This window comes from Bufo bufo, chromosome 2 (genome assembly GCF_905171765.1).
Source record: "Bufo bufo chromosome 2, aBufBuf1.1, whole genome shotgun sequence".
Lineage (NCBI taxonomy): Eukaryota > Metazoa > Chordata > Amphibia > Anura > Bufonidae > Bufo > Bufo bufo.
The window spans coordinates 278,730,039-278,747,812 of NC_053390.1; the positions used below are offsets into that span (position 1 = coordinate 278,730,039).

At 43.5% G+C, this 17,774-nt stretch overlaps 1 protein-coding gene across 3 annotated transcripts in view; it reads right to left on the reverse strand.

Annotated features, from left to right (window-relative positions):
- Nucleotides 1–2,886: 2,886 nt before the first annotated feature.
- The window catches only part of ANKRD13A (ankyrin repeat domain 13A), a 45,467-nt gene continuing 30,579 nt past the window's right edge, over nucleotides 2,887–17,774 (reverse strand). For all 3 annotated transcript variants that reach the window (XM_040416574.1, XM_040416575.1, XM_040416576.1), the window contains exons 10-16: nucleotides 14,534–14,595; nucleotides 13,285–13,415; nucleotides 12,937–13,094; nucleotides 10,646–10,759; nucleotides 10,364–10,524; nucleotides 7,550–7,617; nucleotides 2,887–4,868 (exon numbers count right to left, since the gene is read on the reverse strand). In XM_040416574.1, coding sequence (XP_040272508.1) covers nucleotides 4,673–4,868; nucleotides 7,550–7,617; nucleotides 10,364–10,524; nucleotides 10,646–10,759; nucleotides 12,937–13,094; nucleotides 13,285–13,415; nucleotides 14,534–14,595 — 890 coding nt within the window. In that variant the 3' untranslated portion in view covers nucleotides 2,887–4,672. The remainder of the gene's footprint in view (nucleotides 4,869–7,549; nucleotides 7,618–10,363; nucleotides 10,525–10,645; nucleotides 10,760–12,936; nucleotides 13,095–13,284; nucleotides 13,416–14,533; nucleotides 14,596–17,774) is intronic.

Here is a 17,774-nt window from a genome sequence, read left to right on the forward strand (position 1 = left end):
ACAGCAGAGAGTGTCACAGCTCACCTTCTCCCTGGCTGTGAAGAAAATCATACTTCTGATATATATATATATATATATGAAAGCATAATATGTGGGAAACTACTACTGATGTTTTTAGCCATAATATATTTACATATATTATAATACATATTCTAAATATATAATATATGTAAATATATTATGGCTAAAAACACACACGCATATATATTTACTACATAAACTACTATGAGGTTTTTCTGACACAGTTTATCATTCAGCTTTATAGCTGAGTGGTTAAGGTCCTTGCCTCTAATGTAGAAGGTTGTGAGTTCAAATTCCAGCAATTCCTAGCGATATGCCCCCATTGTCCATGATTACACAACCCCTTTAATTCCCAAGGAAGCAGTAATTTGTCATGTGTTGTTGGTCTTAGGTTTGTGATTTTTTTTAATGTCCTTATTAGGGATGAGAAATTGATTTGTATGAATAGATTCTTTCATCAAATATACAGTTCTTCAGCTAAGGGGCTGTCCCTACTGTTGAAGAATCGCCCCCTGCCGCTTGATTGACAGAGCCAGACATGTCACTTGGACCTGAGAATCATGCGTCAGCGCTGCTTCTCTGAGTCAGAACCTGATAGGTCCATGACTCATCGCTCCAATAGCTAGAACACTAGCACATAGGAATAGAGCAATAGAAGTCAGCCCACTGCTAATCTCCTCCAGCACATGCCTGCTGTGGGGAGAAACAGAGCATTGCATCCTGTTGCTAAGAATGTGGTTGCGTTCAGAGGGGGCATGGCTTAGTTGCGCATCACTCCCAGCGCGGCCACGCCAAAGCCACAGATTGCGCCGCTGGAGCCCGGAGAGGTGAGTTTGTGACAGTGTCTAGCCCTTATTACCATTAAAGAGGTTTTCACAGGACACAATACAACACATCAACAGGTACCGGATAAAAAGATTTTGTGTTCTCTTTTATTCATACAGCGTGCACTCCATATACAACACAACAGAAGCCCCGGACATTTGACCTCCTTCTGTGATAGGAGTGGGTCACAAAAGCTTATTTTCTGCATGGGAATCTAACCCATGGCCATAAATATCTGGGCTGAACAAATCAGCAGTAAATCATTTGCATATATTTATAGATTAAGAAATATACGAGTTATGTTACTCTCAGGAAATGAAGTCCGACCGTAATAAAAAGTTAGATACAACAAATATTCAAATGTAATGAAATATAGAAAAAGACAAAATATTAAAAGAACGGCGGCTCTACCTAAATCCCAGTTGATAGACTGGTGCACACCTCACGGTACCTCCAATACCGTTAAAAAGCCGTAAATAGTAGAATAGAAAACCGAGGGGCACTCTAACTAGAAACAAAGGTCCATGTGTTTCTAGTTACAGAGTGCCCCTCGGTTTTCTATTTCTATTCTACTAAATGTAGAAAAAGATTTAGAACCAACTTTGTATATTTCCAATATTTTTTTATGCCATGGAGTGATCATATATTATATATAAATGGTTTCGGTGCATTAGGTTCATGTATCAACATGTCTTGTAATACAAAAATGATCAAAAGTTGTCAAAAATAGTGGTGGAAATGTGTGACATTTGCTCTTTTGGCCTCACAATACTGCAACATATTCATATGCATACAATGCCAGTTACTGTATGGACACCATCATGACTTTTCTCTAGTGGAGTTATTACAAAATTATTATTGTAATAGTTTTATGTCACACGATGACATAGCTTTTACCTCATGTGCTAAATAAACCAGTGTTGACTAATGAACTGCAGTGAGTCTTTCAATTATTTTATAGTGATAAAGACAGAAACCAGTCATTGTATTACTTCACAATAATACAATCCTTAAAGGGGTATTCCCATCACAGACAATGGGGGCATATCGCTAGGATATGCCCCCATTGTCTGATAGGTGCGGGTCCCACCTCTGGGACCGGTACCTACAATGAGAACGAAGCATGGAAATGAACGGGGACGCACTGCGCATGCGCAGCAGCCCTCCATTCATTTCTATGGGGCCGCCGAAAATAGCAGAGCGCTGGCGCTAGAAATGAATGGGAGCAGTGGCCACGCGTGCGCGATGCGCTCCCATTCACTTCTATAGGAGCAGCGCTTGGTGGGGGACGGACTCCAGGAAATCCGGGGTCCTCCAGCCACAGCTTTCCCCGCTCCGTTCTCGTTGTAGGTGCAGGTCCCAGAGGCAGGACCCGCACCTATCAGACAATGGGGGCATATCCTAGCGATATGCCCCCATTGTCTGTGATGGGAATACCCCTTTAAAGGGATTGTCCAATTTATTTATTTTTCTAAAGGAAGTGATCAAAATAATGACAATTTTTTAGACTTAATGCCAGAGTCCCCTCAAATCTTGTGCTGCCACTCGTCTCCTGCGTGCCACTGGAGCAATGATGTACTGTTTTGGCTGCAGTGGTGATGTGCTGTATACTGCATGTGATCGCTGCAGCCAATCACTGTCCTCAGCAGCAAATGGCACAAGACTGGTGAGGCCAGTGACTGGCTGTAGCAGCCATATGCATTATACAGGCACGTCATTGCTGCAGCCAGGAAAACAAAAGCCAGATGGAAGGATGGAGTGACTGTGAAGGAGCAGACAGGATTCAGGCGGTAGTTATATTTTCTAATTACTCTAAGGCCAAGTTCACACTTCAGTTATTTGGTCAGTTATTTCCATCAGTTATAATAAGCAAAAGCCAGGTTTGGGTCAAAAACACAAAACAGGAGGAAATCTTGACATTACACCTGACCACTGAGTAGGCTTCACTGCTGGTTTTGGCTCACAATAACTGATGGAAATAACTGACCAAAAAACTTAAGTGTGAACTCAGCCTAATGGAGTCTCTTCCTTTAGAGAAAAAAAAGTCTGAAAAACCCCTGAAAAGCCACAAGCACATGTATACATGTGAATGTATTTTATACACATTTTCCAAGTGGATTTGCATGTAGAATTTGCTGTGTGCACATTTTAATCTGCAGCAAAATCCGCATGTGTTACTTGTGGATTATGTTGCGCATTTAACCCAGATTTCACTCTTTGAAGTTCGAAATGAAAATCCTCAGAAAGAATTGACATTTATTTGACTTCCTCGCTGTCTCCAGAGGAGCTCACAATCTAATTTCCCTATAAGTATGTCTTTGAAGTATAGGAAGGAACCAAAATACCTGGAGGAAATCCGTGCAAACACAGGGAGAACATACAAACTCGATGCAGGTGATGTCCTTGGTCACATCTGAACCCAGGACCCCAGCGCTGCAAGGCACCAGTGCTAACCACTGAGCCACCGTGCTGCAGATTTCAAAATCCGCACTGCAGATTACACACTTAAAAATTTCGGCAACATGTAATGAGATTTTTAAAATATTATCTGCATTCAAAGCCCCACGTAACAGTAACCTGTGCATGAAGGATATCAGTCATGATCATGGTTGGAAACGTTAGCTTAGCCTCATTGTCAGATTGGAGTTTCTAAATGTATTATGTGGAGTTTGGGAGGAACGTGGCTATATGCACCTGCCCACTGCTTATTATGTAGGCATGGGTAATGCATGGCTGATATTTCCTGGGGTGGGAGATCTGCTAAAATAATAAATAAATAAATGAATGCCATTACTTTCTACAATGTAGAAACCATACTGTAACAAAGCGAGCGCGTATAGAATTTATAATGTGGTAAGACCATAAATACACTTAACGATTTTTCATTTTTGAATAGAGTTCTCCTTTAAACCTTTGCCTTACTTGGAAAGTGGCACATTTGTACAAGAAGAAAAAAATAAAATAATCAGGAAATTTCTGACATCTGTTTAAAATGTGTAATGAAAATATCTTCTCTATAGCACCACGAGAGTCAACTGGGAAAGGCAACTGTAGTCGTCCGCACAATCTCTGCCATCTATTTACTGGTGAGGCCTTCTGGAAACGGTAATGTCCCACCACCAGAAGGTGTACAGCCTGCCTAACTAGAAAAATCGATTATCTTCTATTCATTCGTTTAGTACAAACCAAAGACTACATTGTCCCAGGTGCTTCAATCAATACAGCCTTTGTGACCTTACCTGGAAATGGTTTTGTTCCATTGTTACAAAGTATTTTTGTTCTATCATTTCAATTTTTACATAGCACTTGAATAGATTCCGGAACTGAACCAAAGTCGTGGCACCTTCTGGTGCCAACTTCCGGTAAGCTCTAGTTCAACTAAAAGACTCACCAGCTATACAGTATTTACATACATGGGGGGTCTACACGGCTCTGCATTTACTTTAGCTACACCTGTATCTAGAAACTAAAAAAAGGACACTTCTGCTATACTGCTTCCTGAAAAGGGAGAAGCTGTAAACCAACCCATTCCATTTACATCCTGAATTTACTCTCCACCAATAGTCGCTTATTACGATGCCTGTTTGACTACTAGAAATCAGAAGGAAGGAGGCAGAGTCCCTGGTGTGAAAGTCTTTAAAGCAATGGAAAAAAATAAACATCAAAAGTATCAAAAATGTACAGTTCTTTGGTAGATACAGAGTCTGTGGAGTGACCTTATGCCCTCACGCATGGCATCTTCACTGCTGGCATTAGAAAGGTGAAGGCTAGACCCGTATCATAAGAGGTTCCCAAGCCAGTGTGATTATCTTGTAATTCACACAGTTTATTTCTCTGTAAGAGAGAGCCGGAGAATCTCTGCCAGCTCGGCCTCTTCTTGGAGACGCATCTTTTCTTGTTCTTCTTGATCCTTGGCAGACTGTTCCATAGCAAATTTTAAGTCTTTGTCAAAGGTTTGAGAATGGCTGCTGAGAGGGGGGTGGACGCTTTGAGAGTTGGCAAAAAGGCTTTCCTGCAGAGCCCTGATGGATACAGATAAGACAAAGTTGGATTTCCTTTAAATGTGAGTCTACATAAACAGCCAAAATCTGAAGTTCTTTTTAAAGAGGTATTGCAAGCAGAGACACAGGATATGTATAAAATGTCCACTAGGTCCTGAGGTGGGACCCGCACCTATCTCAAGAACCTGACCCTGTGAATAGGGAGGTGCCAGAGGTCACACTACATTTTTTTCCAAAAGAGTAAAAAGACTCCTCTGAGTATTTTTAGCCAAGGAGAAGTAAGAAAGTTGCAGTAATTCATGCATAATGTTAAGAGGTTGCCGTTTATGCAGGGAAACCATTACTAGTCTATTACTCTATAACTGTCCTCAATGCATTAAAAATGTATCCGACAGAAGCCAAGACCCGACGTTTCTTGAACCACCAGATCTGTTACTTACGGACCAGAGAAGTAGACCGAGCAAAACTCAATACAGTAGCAACTGAACAGGGAGGTCTGGTCATGGTAGCAGTGGCACTCTGGACGCAAAACCAGAGTGAGGGGCTCTAGGCAGCAGTGGTGGTCTGGTGGCAGCGAGTGGTTGATAGCACTGTGCAAAGTGACATCAGTGATTGAATGGAGGAACTCGGAGTACCTAATGCTATAGTGAAAAGAAGAAAAAATCCGGCACCATGGTGCCGGATTTTTTTTTCTTTTCACTACGTCTTGGATTCCTTGGTCCTTCCGTGCACGTGGAGTACTTATGCACAAGGTGAGCTGGAATTGTAACTTATATACCTAATTCTATACACTTCGTTGCCTCACTAACCAGTGCTGACCATCTGTTAGGGTATATTCACAATGCGGTCTAGTCACCGTTTTTACTGTGACTGCCACAAATATATTACTGCGTATCTGCGACTACTGCAATGCATTATAATTGTGTGTGTGCGCTTTTTTTTAAGTTCACTGCACTTTCTGAATATACCTGTCCCTAAGAGATGCGTGGAGACACCTGGTATCTGTAACAAACGGGGTTCACTCAAAAGTTAAAGGGGTTGTCTCACTTCAGCAAGTGCCACTTATAATGTAGAAAAAGTTAATACAAGGCACTTACTAATGTGTTGTAATTGTCTATATTGCTTCCTTTGCTAGAGCTAGACTCATTTTTCCATCACATTATACAATTCTCGTTTCCATGGTTACAACCACCCTGCAGTCCACCATCGGTGACCGCGCTTGCACACTATAGAAATAGCACTGGCCTCTCTGGTGGCCGGAACCATAGGAACGTACATAGGCCGGAGCTTTTTCCTATAGTGTGCAAGCATGGCTACCGATGGTGGACTGCAGGGTGGTTGTAACCATGGAAACGAGAATTGTATAATGTGATGGAAAAATTTGTCTAGTCAGCAAAGGAAGCAATATGGATAAAAACAATACATTAGTGAGTGGCTTGTATTAACTTTCTCTACAAGATAAATGCCATTTGCTGAAGTCAGACAACCACTTTAAATAAAGACCCTGGGTGTCACTGGCTAGAGTTAATAAGCCCCTGGGGGGCACGGTCTACAGTTAATGAGCCCCTGGCTAGAGTTAATAAGCTTCTGGGGGGCACTGGCTACAGTTAATGAGCCCCTGGCTAGAGTTAATAAGCTTCTGGGGGGCACTGGCTACAGTTAATGAGCCCCTGGCTAGAGTTAATAAGCCCCTGGGGGGGCACGGTCTACAGTTAATGAGCCCCTGGCTAGAGTTAATAAGCTTCTGGGGGGCACTGGCTACAGTTAATGAGCCCCTGGCTAGAGTTAATAAGCTTCTGGGGGGCACTGGCTACAGTTAATGAGCCCCTGGCTAGAGTTAATAAGCCCCTGGGGGGGCACGGTCTACAGTTAATGAGCCCCTGGCTAGAGTTAATAAGCTTCTGGGGGGCACTGGCTACAGTTAATGAGCCCCTGGCTAGAGTTAATAAGATTCTGGGGGGCACTGGCTACAGTTAATGAGCCCCTCACTTGCACTGGCTACAGTTAATAAGCCCCTAGGTAGGGTCTGGAGTGAAAGCACAGCAGACTGTTATAGCCTATTGTACTGTAGCATAGTCCAATATGGTGTATCTGGCTTCTCTATACTTTATCACTTGGCTATACCTGTCTGCTGTGCATTCAGGCCAGACCCCACTTAGGGGCTAATTAACCCTAGCCAGTGCACGTCAGAGCCTTATAAACCCGAGGCATGCACCCTGCCCAACATTTACTGGTGTTCATGCTGCTTACCCCACCATGCCGCCACTCCACTGGCAGTATATTTGTGTGTATGTGTGCCACAGTGTGTATGTGTTTTTTTTTGTATATATGCATGTAAGTGTGTCCATATTCATGGCTGTGAACCAACTCCTTAAAAAAATAAATCCCATGTCCTTGGATAAGCGTACACCTGTGAGTTTGTCATAAACCCTTTACTGCCCTGAGACGATCACAGACCCATACATTTCAGCTTCTGTCCCCACAAGTGTCAGATAGAGTGTCCCCCAAATTTCTCCATCATATTTCCCATGGGTAAGAGCCCCCAGTGACCCCAGGAGTGCAAACCACAATATCCTTATAAAAGCAATGACATGAGAGAATACTGGCTGAACTAAAGAAAGCAACAAAATATACCCCCCATATTGAAGGGCCTAAAAGGAAGTGATTTTATATTGCATGTATTGGGAAAATTTATACCTTACCTTTCATACTGGGCATCAAACACCTGATTTGAAGAAAAGCTTCCATTTGAATGGCTTTGTGTCATTTGCTATAAAAACAAAGGCAGAATATGGCAGTTCAAATAGTTTGTACTGAAACGGTGTTTCAGAGATAACAGCATATCACAGTGCACACAGGATGACAGCAATTCTACCGTTTCAAGTGGCTGTTGGCTGGAATTAAGCTAGTTTCACACGAGCGTTTCAGACTTCCCTGCCGGAACAGCCTCTAGATCTGGCATTGGTGGATGCTGCCTGACTGCCCACTGGGCCCCATTAACTATAATGGGGAATGGCAGAGATCGGGCCGCAACCCGTCAAAAAGGTAAATTATCAGTCGAACAAATACTGCTGCGGCCTGATCACTAGTGTGAAGCTAGCCTTACTGTAATAGGTTGAGCTGCACATAATTGTATCTGGTAGCATATTATTTAGTAAGTGTATGGCTTTACTGTCTGCAAGCGAAACTCACAGACTACAAATATGTTCCATACATATACATAATTGTGGTGGACATTTATAAAAAAAAAAAAAAAAAAATGGTGCTAAGGAAAACTGGTTTACTTGCTGATAGTAACCAGAATGTTTATTTTTTCACAGCTCCTTTGGAAAATGAATGGGTCAAGGTCATTGGTTGATTATGGGCAACTAAACCAGTTTTCCTTAGCACCAGTTTTGATAAATGTCCCCCTGTGTGTTTTATTTTAAAGGGCTTGTCACATTAAAAGGCGTTACCCAATAGTACAAATACACCCCCCCCCCCTTCCCCCCCTCCCCCCCAATGCCCAGGCCCCTCCTGTAGACTATACTTACCTGGCCTCTGGCACCCGTGTTCCTCCGGATCTCTGAACGGCCACCGTGCGGATCATAACATCCGGTGACGGGAGGGAGCAGCCAAAAGCAGGGTGCGATGGTGACCAGCCTTCCTAGCATTGTGGGTGACGTTAGGGGGCTGGTCACAGTCGCGGCCTGCTATTGGCTGCTTCCCCCCTGGCGCCAGATGTTTTGATCCACACAATGGGGAGATGCAGCGGTGGCCATGCAGGGATCCCGAGGTACGCAGGTGTCGGGTATAGTCTATAGGAGGGGCCCGGGCATTGTGAGGGCTATTTGTACTATTGGATTACCCCTTTAAAACAACTTATCCTCTATCCACATAATAGAGGAGGTGTGTAATTGGCCAGGGTCCAACGCAGGGTCTCCTGCCCATTATGAGAACAGGGGCTCATGCTCCCCATTTGAAAGGAGTGGCAGCCTTGCATGCACATACACCACTCAGTCAACTCTATGGATCTGCCGAAGACAGCAGAGTACAAGCGCTCGGCTATCTCCGGTACCCAATACAGCTGAATGGAATGGCAAGACCTAAGCATGACCACAGCTCTATTCCACTTCCCCTAATTAGGGGTTAAGTTGTCTTAATGGGACAACCCCTTTAAAGTGAACCTGTCACCTCTCCTGAAATGTCTGTTTTAGTAACTACTTGCATTCCTCCTTCAATAACAATTCTTTTCATATGATTTTATTTTGTGCCATTTCTCCATTATTTCTTCTAGAAGTTTATTAAGGAATTGACAGCAATTTGCAGTCTGTTGGGGATGTGTCCCTTCACAGTCTGACATTATCTAATCAATGCTACCAGTGTCAGATTTGCAGGCGCACACCCCAACGGGTAACACCCGGACGGACGTTTATTGCAGACTGCTGCCAATTCATTCATGTCTAGTAGGTACAATAGCAGAAGAATGGCACAACATAGAGTCATACGAATAGATGCTCCAGATTTGTTACTACATGGAGATGCAAGTTACTAAATCAGACATGTCAGGAGAGGGGATAGGTCCCCGTTAAGGGTTGGACAGCCCCTTCCAGTGAACTGATCTTGTAAGGGAGCATTTGTTGCCTTCAAGTCTTCATTTAAAGGGGTTCTGCACTTTGTTTTAACTGATGATCTATCCTCTGGATAGATCATCAGCTTCTGATCGTCGGTGGTCAGCCTATCAGCTGTTTGAGAAGGCAGCGGTGCTCCAGTAGCGCCGCGGCCTTCTCACTGTTTACCGCCGGCCCACTGATGTCACGACTAGTATCAACTAGCGTGGGCGGGGCTAAGCTCCATTCAAGTGAAGAGCTTAGCCCCGCCCAGGCAAGTTGATACTAGTCGTGACGTCACTGGGCCGGCGGTAAACAGTGAGAAGGCCGCGGCGCTCCTGGAGCGCCGCTGCCTTCTCAAACAGCTGATCGGCGGGGGTCCCGGACCACCGCCGATCAGAAGCCGAGAGGATAGATCATCAGTTAAAACAAAGTGCAGAACCCCTTTAAGCGACACTCCAGGAAAAAGCTGAAAATGCAGCCTTATACCAGACTGCCCTCACCACTGTCCTAAACTTATATATATCTTGCCACACCATCACACATGATATATATGTCGTGAGCTGCATGTACATGAAATAACTCTTCGTATATACACATCTAGAGAGTTATTTCCTGCACAGGTGGCCACTGAGATCTCCCTAGAGGTAGAGCTACGCTTCACAGTAGCTCACTGCTTTGACTAATAGAGGGGTTGGGAGACCCTCCTCTATTACATCTACAAGCCCTAATTATTAAACAGTCATAAACACCTTGATGGGTAAATCCCTTTAATTATCTATACTGTTGCAAAAAAAACACCTTTTTCAGAGACAACTTAAAATTATGTTCGTTTTTTGCGTGCAGTTGAGATAATAGCTCCGCTTAAAAACTGTACTGCCAATGAATTTTTACCAAACATTCATTGGGTGCATATGTAAAGCTGACCTGATTGCCACTGCACTCTAGAAGACTCTGCTGAATAGCAAACTGCATGATTTCATCATCTTCATCACGAATATGTAGGCTCCTTCCATTTTCCTGAATATGGTAGGACGGTGGAATCTCAAAGACAGATTGATCTACTTCAAATGTTGGAGCAGCGGCGGCTGCAAAAAAAAAATGCAAAAAGGATGTAAAAAGCATATGAAGTATGACCTAAATATCCCAAAAAAGGTGCACTTTCATACTCCTATTTCATGCAGAATATCATCAGCCATGAGCCTTCACCTTCATCTGGTGTTTCTGTTGGAGTGGTTGGAGGAGACTTCTCCTCTGCCGTGGAGCAAGTATTCACACTGCCAAATGTAATTCTTGCATTCAGCACGTGAAATAAGGGGATTTCTGTAGGAAGAAGCACAGTAATGTACACAAGGGTTAAACCACACAGCAGTGCAACACAGTAGACTAATGTACACTCATTTACAAAAAAACAAAACAAAAAAACGCAACAAGGAGTTGTTGGAATCGAATGAAACTTTCTGTGTGTGAGTGTAATGATTATATATGTGATCAAACTATTCGTAAGGCCCTAATAGAGACCCCTCGGGATATCAATACAAGAAATCAACGGTCATTAGACCAAAAAAATCCCTTTGGGGGTCTCCACTGAATACTGTAAAGTAAAATTATCTCTTTATTTCATTATTTAAACATACGGTGTCAGAACAGAAAGAGACGTTAAAACTATCAGTCCAAGATAGAATTTAGAACCAATTTGCCCAGTGGCTGCTAGTAGTCACTAGCGGTGACTGAGAGGCATGTATTCCTATGGCTATTGTAACCACATCCAAATGCTCATTGCACTATGTGGTTGATCTCTGTCTGTTTATTTCACAGGCATAGCACTTTTGTCAATTGTCCTGCAACTGTTACAATGTGTGCTGAACAGCTGACTCGGTAGCATACATTGTTGCTGAACACTATCTAAATGCCGCCCCTGTCTTTGTCGGTCTATACTGTGCAGTGGCAAGCCTCAATTACCACACATATTGCTAACTAACTTGCCCTCAGTGACACATCGCTCACTGTGATTCCACACTTGGACTGTCTAAAACTAAAGCGCAGCACGATTACACCCCACCCGACATGTTTCGCCACAGAAGTGGCTTCGTCAGGGGATGCGATTACAATATTAGAGCGAAAGGATACGTTTATTGGGAAAAACTGTACAATTGAAAAGAGGTACTAGTGCCCTGTTGGTCCACCTCATAGAGGCATGTCTAGCAATCAATAACCTCTCACCAAGATGTACACTACCCAAAAGTAGCCTCTGAGAACCTTTTTATAGGGCAGCGGGAGAAGCACTTTAACGCTTTCTTGTGGCAACACTAGGTGTCTAATTAGACACCTGTAATAATTTACATATCTGTTTGAGACATAACTGCATGCCACGTTTTGCAGCACATCTGGATGTGTTATTTTTTTTGTCAATTAGTTTATTTTATGTGGATTTTCAGAGCTGATTCAGCATCAAAATCTGCATCGCGGGTGACGCTAGGAAGGCTCGTCCCCGTCGTGGCCTGCTATTGTCTGCCCAACCCCCCTCGTCCCCGATGTTTTGATCCGCGTGACTGGGAGATGCAGGGGCGGCCGTGCATCAGAAGCAACGCGGGTGCCATTGAGCGAGGCAAGTACAGTCTGTATGAGGGGCCCGGGCATTCGGGGGCATTATAGGGGTTGGATAACCCCTTTAACAGGGGAGAGGCAATGCTCTCCTCATAAATACAGCAAACTTGCCTTCAGCCATCACATTAAACCCATAGTGAATAAATATCTCAAGGGGTGGGATAGACTAGGCAGCAAGTGGGTCAGAGCATCTTGTGGAGTGTGCCCATCATGCAGTGGTTAGTACCTAACCAAAAGTGGTCAAAGATAGAACAAACCGTGAACCAGTGACTGGGTCCCGGGCACCCAAGTCTGAGTGAAAGGAGCGAAGGCTAGCCCATCTGCTCTGATTCCACAGAAAGGCAGCATTTGATAGTAACCGTACCACTTAAAAACACTGCTGTTACCAATTACAAAGGATTCTGCTGCCTTATCTGTACATGCACCGGAAGCGTCCTTGCTGTTCAGCACTTGTGCAGAATACAGGCTACCCAGAAGCAGCCAGAAGAAGCGTGGCCATTTTGCTGCCCATGGACGTGGAGGATGAAGGAGGAGTAGGTTTATTTCACTGACTGGGGGCGACAGGTGTCTCCATTAGGTTAGCTGGGGGAGGGGACAGTATACAGACATGTATGCTTGTATGGAGCTTACATGACTGTATACAACTTTCTGAACAATTACATTGCAAATTGGTCAAACCCTTTAAACACTCTGGGGAGTGCCTGGACTGGCTACCAATTGTACCAAACTCTCCGCAGTTTGAAGAGGTATTTGTGTATTTAGCCTCTGAATGAAATATTCCCATTCATTGAAAGAAACCAGATATCTTGAACATGGTGAGGAATAGAGGTTAAGTATATCAGATAGCCGCACGTTCTTCATTATGAAAAGACAAAAGGTATATAAACTCGCACCTATTTTCACCGGAAAGCCAGGGGGGAATTGAAGGGTTATGAAGTCCCGGAGATGAGCAAAGTGAGAACTTGTCCTGGCCATTAGGTCTATGATGGGAGTCACTTGCTCTACTAAGGAAAGAGGGAAATCTTCGCACATCCAAAGCGTGCCTTTAAATCTGTTAAGAAATAACACGTTTTATACTGACTATAGTAATAAGCAGAAGGAAAAACACACAGTAAAGACAACTTCAGACGACATCACAATGAATAAACAACCCTGGGTGAAATATTAGGTGTAAATGTACATAACAGATACGTACACCTTTTGTAAAGCGAATTTACACTCCTTCCTTGACATTTACTTACTTCTGAGTCCTTATGGTCAATTCTTTAGGCCTTCCAATGTCCCGATTTTTAAGGTCAAAGTCAGGGTTAAAGTATTCCTCTGGAGTGATAGCAGTCGGGTTGTTGGCTGTGGCAAATTCTGTGGTAAGATCCTGAAAAATGGAAATAATGGAAGTAAATGAAAAGCTCTATTTGAGGCCAAAGAAAGAGGAACTCAATTGAGCAGACGGTGCCTACAAATACCATTTTTTCCACTTGTAGGGCACGATGGTACTAATGTCCTGTAAAGCTCGTGGCTCATTATCTCAAGAACTGCACATAAGATTTGTTGCACTCCCCCTCCCTGCTCCAGGGTCACTAATGTAGCAGGACAAGAGTGAAGATTCTGCTACAAGCCAAGCTGGTCCTGCTTCCTTCTCCCTGCAGTGCTTTACCCACCCATTAACAAATAGAAATCTATTTGATCTTTTAGAAACCATGAAGTAGCAGGAGCAGCAAAATGAAAGGCTGTGACAGGTACACATAGCAAGCTGAGAAAAGCAGCAGCAGCCCACAGCGTCAACCCGGCTTTATCTCAGACACGCCAAACCGAAAAATAAAAAAATGCTGTCATTTATACAATACTGAAGATGTCAAGTCTAACTGTGCACATTGATCAACTTAACGGAAACTTGTTATAAGGATTTCGCCCCCAAACCGCCATCCACCTATTATCTATTGCGGTGACAAGTTCAAATGATGATCTTCTATTTTCTAGATAATTCTGCATAATGAAGAAAAAGAACTTTGATGCATTTATCACTAAGAAGTTGCGGGGTGGATTGGCATTCTGGCTTGATTGAGCATCATCATAGGCCTCCTCCAGTGGAATCTGGGGCATGCACATATGAATCGGAGACCAGTACACCTTGCATCACGGTGCATGATCAGATGGCACTGGAGGCGGCTGGTAGTGATGTACCTGGCCTGGGGGACATCAGTCAAGCCAGTAAGGGTGGACAGGCCAGCGTGACTGGCACATGAATGCATTATTCAGAATCGTCCAGAAGATAGATGATCATGATTGTAAACCTGTCACTCTAATGGATAACAGGTTGGTGGGGATTTGGGGAGCGAAATCTTGGTGACAGGCTCTTTTTAAAATGTTTTATTCAAAGTGCTAAAAAAAAACACAACTTGGGCAAATGGGCATCACACCAACACAAGATATTAAATAAGTCAGGGGAAAGGTTACAGTGCAATATAATATACCATAAAGGCTATCACTCACCCCTTGTGCTCCAAACTGGTGCTCTACAGTTCCCAATAAGGACTCCAAAAAGTTCCTGTCAGCTAAGATATACAGAAAGAAATGTATTCATATATTATAGAAATACTCAAAAGATAATATACAATCATAAGCAGCGCTGGTTGCCATTAATATCAGATCAGCGGGGGTGCTGGCAGTCATAAGCGCTGTGCTCTCGTCACCGTTTACCTGCTCGCCGTCGACATTGCAGTGACAAGCAGGTGTAATGACAGCTCTTCCGTCCCCATTCACTTTAACGGGACGGCTCTGTCCCATTCAAGTGAACAGTTCAGGAAAAAGAATTAAAAATAAATAAATCTACAATCCGAAAATAAAAACAGATTTAACTAACAGAAAAAATATAGGTGACACACTCCCCTTAACACGTTCAGGACCTTGGACGAGAATGCTCGTCCTAACTTGCAGGTACTTTAGGCACTAGGACGAGCATTCTCGTCCTACACAGTGACAACAGCTGTCACAGACACCTATGACAGAGACAGTCACAGCTGTCCCCATCTGACCAATCACAGCTAAAGGCGCCTATTTCAACTCCGATCTCCTCGGTGTCATTACTGTGACAGTGCTGAGGAGATCAGAGCTGTGAATTAGCCTGCCCTTCCCCCTCAAACATCTATAGCCCTTCATTAGAGCTCCCTGATGTTTGGAGATCCGTTTAAAGGCTCTCACAAGCGGCCCCGAACGGATCCGTCCAGCCCTAATGCATTCTAATTGGATGCGGATCCGCTCAGAATGCATCAGTCTGGCTCCGTTCAGCCTCCGCTCCGCTCAGCAAGCGGACACCTGAACGCAGCTTGCAGCGTTCGGGTGTCCGCCTGGCCGTGCGGAGGCAAACGGATCCGTCCAGACTTACAATGTAAGTCAATGGGGACGGATCCGTTTGAAGATGACACAGTATGGCTCAATTTTCAAACGGATCCGTCCCCCATTGACTTTCAATGTAAAGTCAAAACGGATCCGTTTGCATTATCATGAACCAAAAAAAAAAAAAATTTCTTTTTTTTTTTTTTTTGTTCATGGTTATGCAAACGGATCCGTTCTGAACGGATCTAAGCGTTTGCATTATAGGAGCGGATCCGTCTGTGCAGATACCAGACGGATCCGCTCCTAACGCAAGGGTGAAAGTAGCCTTTGCTGCACTTAGTCTCCCTCAGACACCAGTACACCTTCCCTAGTGCTGTGTGAGCTGTAAATAAAAGGCAGGAAGCTGTAAGTTTATAATAAAGTAAAAAAAAAAAAAAAGTGAAAAAAATATAGGTTTTTATTTTTTTGCAAAAGTTTCAAGTAAAAAAAAAAAAAAGTGACACACGGCAGATTTTTGTCAAAAATGGCCTGGTCCTTAAGGTGAAAAATGGCAGGGTCCTTAAGGGGTTAAATCAAGAGTTGGGTAAAATGCTATTTTCTAGATTAAAGGGGTTGTCTCACTTCAGTAAAATGGTATTTATCATGTAGACAGCAGAGAAAGTTAATACAAGGCACTTACTAATGTATTGTGATTGTCCATATTGCCTCCATTGCTGGCTTGATTAATTTTTGCATCACATTATACACTGCTCAAATCCAGGGGTTATGCACACCCTGCAATCCAGCAGCGGTGGTCATGCTTGCACACTACAGAAAAAGGCAATGGACTCTCTGGTGCCCGGGACCAGGGGAGTGAACACTGGCCGGCGCTTTCTCCTATACAGGGAGTGCAGAATTATTAGGCAAGTTGTATTTTTGAGGATTAATTTTATTATTGTACAACAACCATGTTCTCAATGAACCCAAAAAACTCATTAATATCAAAGCTGAATATTTTTGGAAGTAGTTTTTAGTTTTAGCTATTTTAGGGGGATATCTGTGTGTGCAGGTGACTATTACTGTGCATAATTATTAGGCAACTTAACAAAAAACAAATATATACCCATTTCAATTATTTATTTTTACCAGTGAAACCAATATAACATCTCAACATTCACAAATATACATTTCTGACATTCAAAAACAAAACAAAAACAAATCAGTGACCAATATAGCCACCTTTCTTTGCAAGGACACTCAAAAGCCTGCCATCCATGGATTCTGTCAGTGTTTTGATCTGTTCACCATCAACATTGCGTGCAGCAGCAACCACAGCCTCCCAGACACTGTTCAGAGAGGTGTACTGTTTTCCCTCCTTGTAAATCTCACATTTGATGATGGACCACAGGTTCTCAATGGGGTTCAGATCAGGTGAACAAGGAGGCCATGTCATTAGATTTTCTTCTTTTATACCCTTTCTTGCCAGCCACGCTGTGGAGTACTTGGACGCGTGTGATGGAGCATTGTCCTGCATGAAAATCATGTTTTTCTTGAAGGATGCAGACTTCTTCCTGTACCACTGCTTGAAGAAGGTGTCTTCCAGAAACTGGCAGTAGGACTGGGAGTTGAGCTTGACTCCATCCTCAACCAGAAAAGGCCCCACAAGCTCATCTTTGATGATACCAGCCCAAACCAGTACTCCACCTCCACCTTGCTGGCGTCTGAGTCGGACTGGAGCTCTCTGCCCTTTACCAATCCAGCCACGGGCCCATCCATCTGGCCCATCAAGACTCACTCTCATTTCATCAGTCCATAAAACCTTAGTCTTGAGATATTTCTTGGCCCAGTCTTGACGTTTCAGCTTGTGTGTCTTGTTCAGTGGTGGTCGTCTTTCAGCCTTTCTTACCTTGGCCATGTCACTGAGTACTGCACACCTTGTGCTTTTGGGCACTCCAGTGATGTTGCAGCTCTGAAATATGGCCAAACTGGTGGCAAGTGGCATCTTGGCAGCTGCACGCTTGACTTTTCTCAGTTCATGGGCAGTTATTTTGCGCCTTGGTTTTTCCACACGCTTCTTGCGACCCTGTTGACTATTTTGAATGAAACGCTTGATTGTTCAATGATCACACTTCAGAAGCTTTGCAATTTTAAGAGTGCTGCATCCCTCTGCAAGATATCTCACTATTTTTGACTTTTCTGAGCCTGTCAAGTCCTTCTTTTGACCCATTTTGCCAAAGGAAAGGAAGTTGTCTAATAATTATGCACACCTGCTATAGGGTGTTGATGTCATTAGACCACACCCCTTCTCATTACAGAGATGCACATCACCTAATATGCTTAATTGGTAGTAGGCTTTCGAGCCTATACAGCTTGGAGTAAGACAACATGCATAAAGAGGATGATGTGGTCAAAATACTCA